At 31.6% G+C, this 10,785-nt stretch overlaps 1 protein-coding gene across 2 annotated transcripts in view; it reads right to left on the minus strand.

Annotated features, from left to right (window-relative positions):
* CCDC171 (coiled-coil domain containing 171) overlaps positions 1-10,785 on the minus strand; it is a 402,279-nt gene that overhangs the window by 201,083 nt on the left and 190,411 nt on the right. For both annotated transcript variants that reach the window (XM_003782870.3, XM_023509106.1), the window contains exons 19-21: positions 7,708-7,934; positions 7,031-7,213; positions 1,559-1,744 (exon numbers count right to left, since the gene is read on the minus strand). In XM_003782870.3, the coding sequence (XP_003782918.1) occupies positions 1,559-1,744; positions 7,031-7,213; positions 7,708-7,934 (596 nt within the window). The remainder of the gene's footprint in view (positions 1-1,558; positions 1,745-7,030; positions 7,214-7,707; positions 7,935-10,785) is intronic.

The raw sequence follows: 10,785 nt of genomic DNA on the forward strand, positions 1-10,785 counted from the left end.
AAAAAAAAAAAAAAAAAGAAAAAGAAATATCTAAGCATATTCTCACTTAATTATATATGTATTAGGTTCATTTGAAATTGCTGGCATTTGTCTGTTTTTCTCTTATGAAAGTAGCAATTTCAAATAGTTCAATTAAATAGACATATCTGCAAAAATAATATCCTGTATTTTTTTCTTCTTTGTTAAGGATATTTATATTTTCCTCTTTAAATTCATTTGTTTTCTTCTTTTAGATTTCAATATTTTCTTATTTTTCTAAAAATTAAATCCCAGCTTCAACATCTATAGGCTAGGAGACCCTGAAAAGTCAAATGAACTCTCTCAATTGCCTCAAAAAACAATGGAAATAATAACAATAGTTCCTATTTCATAGTGTTGAGAATAAAATAAATCATGTAGAAGCAGTAACACAGAGCCTAGCACACATATGATGTCAATCAATAACAACTGTATATATAATAAGTAGATAGGAAAGCAGGTGTGAAATCTGACTTCCTAGATCTATCACTTATTAATGGTAGTACAAGTTACACAACCTCTATCTCAGTTTTCTCATCTACAAAACATTAATAATCCCGTTGAGTTTGTGTGAGGATTACATAAGGTAATTGTTAATAAAGTATATAGCATAGTGTCTGGAAAACAAGAAGTTCACAATAAATTTTGGCTATATTATTAGTAGTAGTAATAGTATTTAGATATTAAAATAAATTTGTATTATTTTTGTAAGTTATACCTGATACACCAATCAGATAATATCACTAATGAAAAATCTACAAATATTATAATCAAAAGCTAGAATTCTATTATATTTTGCAACCAACATTTCTAGAAAATACCATAGTCCTAAATCCATTAGTAAAATTTTCTAAATGACAACTTTTAGATTATACCTTGTCTTTTCCCTTTCAAATATTTTGGCCATAAATAGAAAATAGGGAGAATAAATCTTTGCAAATAAAACCTCCCTCGTCTCCAAATATACATTTATGTAAGAATCAGAGAAACCTAAACCTGATCACTTAAGGAGGATCACTTAAGGCCAAGAGTTCAAGACCTGCCTGGGTGACACAGTAAGATCCTACCTGTATTAAAAAAAAAAAAAATTTAGTAGGGCATGGTGGTGAACACCTATAGTCTCAGCTACCTGGGAGGTTGAGGCTGGAGGATCACTTCAGCCCAGAGGTCCCAGGTTGCAGTGAGTTATTATCATGCCACTACACTCCAGCCTGGGAAACAGAGCGAAACTCTTTGTCTCTTTAAAAAACAAACAAAAATAGATAGAAAGAAGGAAGGAAGATAAAAGAAAATCATCACTTTGAAAGAGTCCCACTTGGCTTTCAACCAGCAAGTAAATCCTACTTTTATATTTTCAATACATGTGAATGTGGGCTTGCAATATGGTCTCAGAACCAAATTTTATGCTATTCTTAATAAACTATTAAAGAATAAAATTTCACATCTTGGGATCTATTCCCTATTCAAAAGATATGCATAATTTCCCTCTAAGAGTCATACAAAGAGGAAATAAGCCAGTCTGAGAGAGAGGTTCTCCTACCTTAACAGCTTCTCCAAGAGTTTGGTTTTTGTCAGCTTCCTCACTGGAGTGCAATTCAAGTCTATAATTCAATTCCTGCAGTTGTTGTGCTTGTTCATTCAACAGCATTTGTGCCTGCTGTTCCCGAAGTAATGCATTATTTAGTTCTTCACATGCACTTTCAAACTTCTCATGAGTGATCAGTTTCTTCAAAAGGAAGGGGAAAATCAGTTACATGCTAATTGTATTGTTGTATCATTTATTCTTCAGAACTATATTTGCTAACAAAGTATATAATGTAAACATTTCTAGGCATCTGTTACATGACTAAAACACACAATTATTCTTCTTAATTGCGTAAGTCAAGATGAAAATTACTCTGATTTTTAAAGTACAATAGCCATATATCCATAAGTTATCATTTTTAGTAAAATAAAATACTGGAAAATTTATTTCAAATTCTAAATAGATGAATCTTCATACATGAGCGCTTTTTATAAAGATTATGATTTTCAGAATAAAAACCTTTAACAAGTTCCTACACTCTTAAATTATTACCTAAATGTCTATATTTAGTGTATTTAATCCTTCAGGTCCCTGATCAAATGTCCTCTCCTTGGTGAATCCTACCATACTATGCTTCACCTACTCCCACTCACTCTGTCATGTTTTATTACGTTCACAATCATTGCCATCATCTAAATTCATCTCATTTTTTTAACTGACTCTTCAGACCCTGCCACCAAACACATATGTAAAGATATAGGTCCACTGAGCAGAGACCTCATTTAGTTTTTTCACCCAACACAAAGAGTGCCCAGCACTCAGTAGATGCTTGATATTTGTTGAATAAAAGAACATTCATACATATACAAATAACTGCTGATAAAATTGTACACCATAATATATAACACAGTTTTTAAAATATCATGACTGCTTTAGAGGCAGAGCAATCTGCTCAGGTATAACTAATTACAATTCTAGACAGAGCCATTTATTAAAGGGTGTGGAATCCAAGGTAAGACATGCTTATTTCACCTCCTATTCAAAACATTTAAACAAATGAAAATTAGTTACAACAAACACAGCAAAGAAACATCTTGAAGCACAGAGAAAAATGTTTCACAAAAGGTAGGTAGCTTGAGAAATGTATGTGCAAAGCCAGAACCATGTAGGCCACTTAAACACGCAAAGTATAAAATTATATATTATACACATATATTTTAAGATTTATACTTTCCCATTGTTGAATTTTAGGCGGATTAATAGAATTAACTGCAATACAAATTTTGAAATTTCAAAAGATCTACGGGGAAAGAAAAGAATAAATATCCTATAGATTCTAGGCATCTTGAATATATAAATTACTGTAGTTGAATGCCGACCTTACCTCTGAGTTTTCTGACAAATAAGACAAAAATAGAAATGTGCATAGTCACATTTTCCTCATGGGCCAACAGCAGCAAGCATGTAGTTAATGTAGAGAAAGATTTTTGCTGGAACTATGCCTGAGGATAAAGCACTCAGCTTTATTTTGGTACCAATTCCCTTGCCTGCTACCTCCTTGCTACTTCACTCTTCTTTCCTCTTTTTCTTCTTCTTTTTTGTGAGACAAAGCCTGAGGCTGTCCTCCTGGGTAGAGTGCTGTGGCATCACAACTCACAGCAACCTCCAACTCCTGGGCTCAAGCGAGTCTCCTGCCTCAGCCTCCCAAGTAGCTGGGACCACACGTGCCTGCCACAATGCCAGGCTATTTTTTGGTTGCAGCCATGATTGTTGTTTGGCAGGCCGGGAATCCGCCACCTTAGGTGTATGTGGCTGGGGCCTTAGCCACTTGAGCCACAGGTGCAGAGCCCTTCTTTACTTTTTCAAGGTAATATATGATGTATTTCCTAACACCAAAGAAATGTTTAAAGGCAATAGTGTAGCATAAAAGTAGATATCTACTGATTTACCTTAGTTAATGTAAATTAATGAGAATTGCCACAAGGAACACAGAAAAGCTGTCTCATCTCCTAAGTGTCACCTGCTGATATTTTAAACAACACTTAATATTTTTACTCCCTCTTAACAGCTGTCTTACTCTCCACATTGTCCTATTACAACCAAACCCATTAATTTCAAAATATCAACTCTAACAGACATCCTCAGCACTGCGCTGGTACATGCCACAATATAAAATTCTATTTCTCTTTTTTATTATTCTCTCAATAGATTATGGGGTGTTTTTTGTTACATGGACAAACTGTATAATAATGAAGTCAGGGCTTTTAGAGTACCCATCACCAACACAGTGTACGTTGTACCCAATAGGTAAATTTTTATCCCTCACTACCCCAACTCCCCCCTTCTTAGTTTCCAATATCTATTACATCACCTTACAGGTAGGTATACTCATCATTTACTTCCCACTTGTATTTATTTTTCTTAACATCACTCTATTCACTGGGTCTTGTGAACAGATATTTTTGTATTCTTCATTTGTTGTGTTGTTTTAAATTACCACTCCTCACTATCAGACTATTTTGTCCTTTTCAATTCATTTAATGTCTATAAAGTAAAATTCCCCACCATTATGCAGGATTTCCTTTATTTTAACAATCTATGTGTTTTCTTCCCAAAACTTCAAAATTTCTCATTTATCTAAAAACTTAGCTAATGTTAGCTTCTTTATTCTCTATTCATCCCTCCCAGAGACTGGCTCAATTCTGTTTACTCATCTGCAAATAAACAGGATGAAGCAAGTACAGCAATGTAGAACAAGAAAGATGTGGTATGTAAAAGCGGTTGTAAAAAGCTAATAAATAAATAAACAAACAAACAAAAAGCACATGAGATCATGGGAGTTAGCTCCTAAAGAACAATTGTCAGTAGATGAACACAGTATTCCAAAACAATAAAAGTACTGAGTAGCTTTTGGTGGGCAGGATATTTTCATTTATGTTATAATTTTAAGCCAATTATAAACAGGTATTTTATTTTTCCAATATATTTTGACTGTTATCAGTGAAAAATGAATGGTTTCAGGTACATTCCCTAATTTTTTAGAAGAAAATAACATCTTTTTTCCATCTATTATGTTTTTAATAAAACAATTCTTTTATTTAACATAGATAGATATAAATATTAACCATGACAGTGTTTAAAAGTATGAGTTTTGGAGCAAGACTACCCAGGCTCTTTCACGACTAACTGTATGACTCTGGGCAAATTACTTAGCTGTTCTGTGCCCCATATTCCTCATCTATAAAATAAGAATAATAGTATTTAATACAAATTTGAGAGATAATTATTATAAGGATTAAATAAGTCAACCCATGAAGTAGTTAGGGTCAGTTTGATACATAATCATTATGATAACTAAATGTTATAAATCGCTTTATAACTTAAAATCATATGCCATGATATAAAAATTATATACCTCAGTTATTTGATATTTTTTATAATCACTTAGTGAATACTTAAGGAAGTAATTCAAACTAAACTTTTTCTTCATAGGAAGTGATTCACACTAAGCATTTCCTAAAACATATTCTTAGCTTGTGCTGTAAGCCAGTGATTCAATCCTTACAAGAGGATTCTGTCACCCTTCATAACTTTTCCTTTAACATTAACATTCTTTTAAGATTCTAAAAACTGTGTTCTGACCAATTCCAAACTAATCAAAAGGGATAACTTATTGCCTTAGTGTTAGTCTAAAAAACAAAATTGTGTAGAATATCTAATATTCTCCATGCATATTCCAGGCAGCAACATATATAACAAATTTTCCGATTTTCAGGAAAACCATTCTCTAAGTATCATTGACCATATTCTAAATCTCAAATTGCATCAGTAACTGTCTCTATCCATTTTGGCAGACTATTCAAGATCCCAAATTTAGTTCATGTATGAAATTGGAAACTAATCAAAAGGAGACTTACTCCAGCAGAACTTACTTTTAAAAGTATAAACAGTATTTCATTGTTTAAGTAAAATGGAAAAAAAATAGAAAACAATTTATAAAGAATAGGGAACCAGTCAAATTTTGGTACATCCATATGATAGAAGAGTATATATTTATCTGAAGTGGTACAAGAATAATTAGTGGTACAGGAAAATACTTATAGCACTTTAAGTAAATATATATGTATACTTAGGAAACCAGGATGCAACCTATACATGCAAAATTATTTCAAACTACAACTATGTATGAAGGCATACACAAGCACATACACACAAAAAAAAATGTGGAGAACAAAATGCATCTACATTAAAATGGTGATTGATGATAGGTAGTAAGATTAGAGAAATATAAACTTTTTCTTAATAATTTTTTGTATTTTTTGTGACTATTATATATTACTTTTATAACCAAAAAAAAAAAATGTTGAAGCAGCTCATAAATTATCCTTCTCTGAGCAAAAAACTAAGAGAGTGAGGAAAAAACTGTGGGGTCTTCAGATATTCACTGAAAAGAAAACTATGGCTTAAGAGTAACTTATAATTTACTTAACCCACCTAATTCATAGGACTCTTTGCCCTTTGGAAGTATATCTACTGGAAATAATAATTAACATTAGCAATTTACATTATCATACCATTAATGAGTGAACTGTCTGCCACTACTTCTGTTATTAATGTTAAAACCGCACATTTCAGATTAACCAAAAGATCCATTTAAAAGTACATTAAAACTGAAGTTAAGCATGCAAAAGTGGGTTTCCCAAAGAAGGGTTACTAAAATTAGCTTATTGTTAGGTTTAAGAAACAAATTTTATATTTGCTTTTATGTTAGCTACTATAATTTGTATACAGTTTGAAGTTTCAAGGTAATCTTTTATCTCCACGTTCCTATATCCACCTTAAAAACAGCAAATTGTTTTGTTTGGTTTTTGAGATAGGGTCTCACTCTGTCATCCCAGGTAGAGTACAGTGGTGTCATTATTGCTCCTACAACCTCAAATTCCTGGCAGGGCTCAAGTGATCCTCCTCCCTCAGCTTCCTGAGTAGATGGGACTACAGACATGCACCACCATGCCCATAAAAACAGCAGTATTATTATAACTAAGCCAACTGCAAGTAGAATATAGATATATTCATTTTATTGTGCTTCACACATTTATACATTTTGATCTTGATCTAACGATATTTGGCATATAGCTTTTCTTTTTCAGCTTCCTTCTGCTTTTTAAAATAATAATTGATGGATGTTAGACTAATTGAACATTTCTTTGGAAAGGCAACTGGATTTCATACTAACTAATCTAACTTATTCAAAATATTCAGTATAAGAGGAGAAAAGGAGAAATCCCTCTTTCCTCCCCACCAACATCAGGCTCCATGAATTTTTTTTTTTTTTTAAGGAAAGAAGTTTTCTGTTAAAAAAAAAAGTCCTATTAATGAGACCAAATTAATCGAATAATCAAACATAATGAAAATTAACCAAAACAAGAGGGTAAAAGAAGAATAGATACTACCAAAGTAATAGTTCCCTAAATCACACATACTTACAGATTGCTTAAATTCATTTAATTGCATCTGGAGACCCTGGGCTTTGTCTAGCTCCTTTTTCATTTCGTTCGCATTTCGTTTGAATTCTGTGACCTCTAAGCGCAATGAGCGGCGTTCCACTTCTGCTGCATGCAGTCTTTGTGTAAATCCAAATATTTGCTTCTGTAAGGATGCTGTGCTTTTCTGTTGTTAAACAAGTGCAATTTCACAAGCAGTAACTACAGATGTATTAATAAATAAGTAGCAATGACCATTTTACCAAATTAAATGTAACTTAATTTATATTAAAAAAAATACCAGCTATTAGTGAATCTTAGAGGTGAAAGCTTTATTTTTTACTTCACCAAATGATTTGGCTTATATAAAATGAACATCTGAAGAAAAAAAATAAATTGGACATCTAAAAAACAGAATTGACAGCTTTTATGACTTATACAATTCTGTTGTAGTATATTTATAGAAAACAGTAAATTCAGAACTAATGTCATGACTTTTGCATTTTGATATTTTAGACACTTTTAAAATTTAAATTTTATTACATTAAAGTTTGATTATCTTTGAAATCTAAAGAAAATCTAGATATATTCATATACAACTAATTTTAACTACAATTTAGGTTGATTCAAAATTAAATCTACACATCCTAAGATCACTATTAAATAAAATTACATACATACCATAATGGGCACATGGTCACGTAAACCATATTTCAAGGCCAGTGTGTTTACTTTATGAAGTCCATGGGCCAACCTCTGAACCAGGGAATCTTTTTCAACATATGTAATACTCCTGCTACTGTGCAAAGGTACACACTCCATTGCCAGACTAATTTTATCCATAAGTTTTGCAAAAGAATTCTTGGCTGCACCTATAAGTAAATGTCCACAAACTCTGGAATTCGGATCTTCAAAGACAAAGAAAAAGGGTATAAAAAATGTGATGGTCTCTTGTTCATTTCACAACACTACTGATCATAATATGATGAAAATCTTTTTTTAAATTACGTAATTCCTATTCACCTACAGTAATTCATTCAAAAATATCCCTCCAATATTTTTCCTCAATATGAAAAAATGAATGTTGCTTAGGAGTTATAAATAAGATAGAAATTAATTGGGTAAAACCATAATATCCTCCATGTAAAATTTATTTCTATCAGTTATTGATGCATAAACTTCTAAGAATGTAATATGAAATAATATGAGTTTAATTCTGTATGTCAATCATTATAAACATACTCTCTGAATAGCTCACTTACTAAACAATGTAACTAAAGAAATCTGTTTGTATTTACAGTATGCCATTCACATGGACTGCTATGACACTTAAAATTTATCACATCTCTGTTTTAAAATCTAACAGAAATCCTTTTCCTATGTATAAATACTGAAGCTTGTTACCTTAATGCTATACTATTTACATTCTCAAACAAGAAAATAAAATTTGCCTTATTCCAAGGCAATTAAAATTTTACAACTACAATTACTGATTTCCCCACAGGATTTTGGTAATCATCCTCTCACATAATGGACTTAAGGTCTCAGCATATCCAACATAGCCTGCTTACTGGTAGAATTAATCAGGTCTGTAATTAATAATTTTGTTTAATGTTGATAAATAAAATTGTCAGTGTTCTTTCTACTAATTGGTATTCCAAATAATGGATAATAGGTTTATTTATGCCTTAATAAAAGTTGTATAATTTAGTTTTCCCTCTGCTAAGCAGGTCTTAAAACTGTCATTCCTTGTCTTATGATACTATCCATGTAAAATGACACTCATGGAGAGATTAGTTTAGCAGTGTAACATTTTAAATTTTAAGAACCTCTGCTATTAGAATTAATTTAAATCTTGTCTTTACATCATAAGCACAAAATGCAAATTTAGCTAGTTTTACCCAAATAAAATATAACTCAAAACTGAAGAGCAACACTGAGAAGGTGATCAGTCATTGATTTTCTATGGCATAAAGAACTGTCTCACAGAACCCTACATTCTAATATTTAAGCTTTATTCTATTTCTTTTATTCTTCAATACTTAAAGGAAAGATGATTTTAAATTTTAAGCAACAGTCAGAATCTGAGAAAATGTTGCTTAGGAGTTATAAATAAGATAGAAATTAATTGGGTAAAACCATAATATCCTCCATGTAAAATTTATTTCTATCAGTTATTGATGCATAAACTTCTAAGAATGTAATATGAAATAATATGAGTTTAATTCTGTATGTCAATCATTATAAACATACTCTCTGAAAATCCCATGAACAAAAGGCATATGAAGTATAATTAAAACACAGTCCTTCCGTTTTGTTGCTGATCTTGTTTTTTGTTTGTTTGTGTGTTTGGACAGAGTGCTGTGGTGTCATAACTCATAGCAGCCTCAAACTCTTGGGCTCATGTGATGCTCTTGCCTCAGTCTCCCGAGTAGGTGGGACTACAGGCACCTGCCACAGTGCCCAAATAGTTTTTCTATTTTCAGTAGCAACAGAGTCTCACTTTTCCTCAAGTCTGATATCTAACTCCTGAGCTCAAGCAATCCACCAGCCTCAGCTTGCCAGAGTGCTAGGATTACAGGCGTGAACCACCACACCAGGCCACTCTTTTTGTTAACAACCATATTCCTTAAACAAGTAATGAGTGAAAAAGAATTTAGTAACTTTATATAGCAATCAACATATAATGTAAAACACTGTGTTAAAGCAATTACTAAACTATAGTATGCATTAAATAGGCCACTGTTGAATGAATGAACAAACAGTAAAATCTATTTTGTGTATAACATTCAATATAGTATCATTTCACTATGTAATATGTATATGCCCTATTTCTCCAACTATTTTGCAATTCTCTGCATCTTTTTTCATCTTATTAAACTCTTTTTCTCTTCACCGTGCCAGCAATACTGAACATAAAAATGCATTCAATAATATCAAAATAAATTAATATTAACTTTTATGGTGTGTCAAAAGTTATTCTTTTTAAATCAACAACATAAAAGTTCACTGTTTTAAGAAATTTTCAGAAATATAAAGGTAATAACATTTTTACAAAGAGCCTTTGAAAACAAAAACGAATTATAATTAAATTTTAGTGAACATTGGTTTTTTATAATACCACAGGAATGTGTTTGTGTAGACACTGGCCACTCTCTAAGGTGAAATTAAACACCAAAATAATCCTACAAGGCAGTCTTCCGAATTGCTAAGAAGCAGGAAAGAGACATACACAATAAGTTCCTGACTGGTGACTCTCAATGAATTACATTAGCAGCACAAAATGATTTATGCATTAGAAAGAAATATTTTTACAACATAGTTCACATTATAGTACAATTAATTCTGTATTCAATGAATGAAGAACAAGAAAAATTCTCTAGTGACTTATTTGTAAAATTACTTGCATAATGATACAGAAATAAGAGGAAAACATAAGTTCACAGAAATTCCTCATTTCTACTTGTGCAGACCATTTTAAATTTTTAGCTTTCTTACATTTAACAAATTCTTATTTATGTTAAATACATTTGTTAACTACTTCTTCCTCTTTTAATGAAATATGTCTTTTTTGAAAGAAGCAGATCCTATTTCCTGAAATTACTTTTTCAATAGAAGGGACAAAGGTATACATCTAGAGTTAAAATCTTCAAAAAAACACATTGTTTTAAAACAAAGAATTGTTTTAACCAATAGTTCTAAAATTTTGGACTACTGATCTCAAAGGGGAGATAGAGGATTCGAAAGATTGTTCCGAGA

Source organism: Otolemur garnettii, unplaced genomic scaffold, assembly GCF_000181295.1.
Source record: "Otolemur garnettii isolate 467f Iridium unplaced genomic scaffold, OtoGar3 scaffold00006, whole genome shotgun sequence".
Lineage (NCBI taxonomy): Eukaryota > Metazoa > Chordata > Mammalia > Primates > Galagidae > Otolemur > Otolemur garnettii.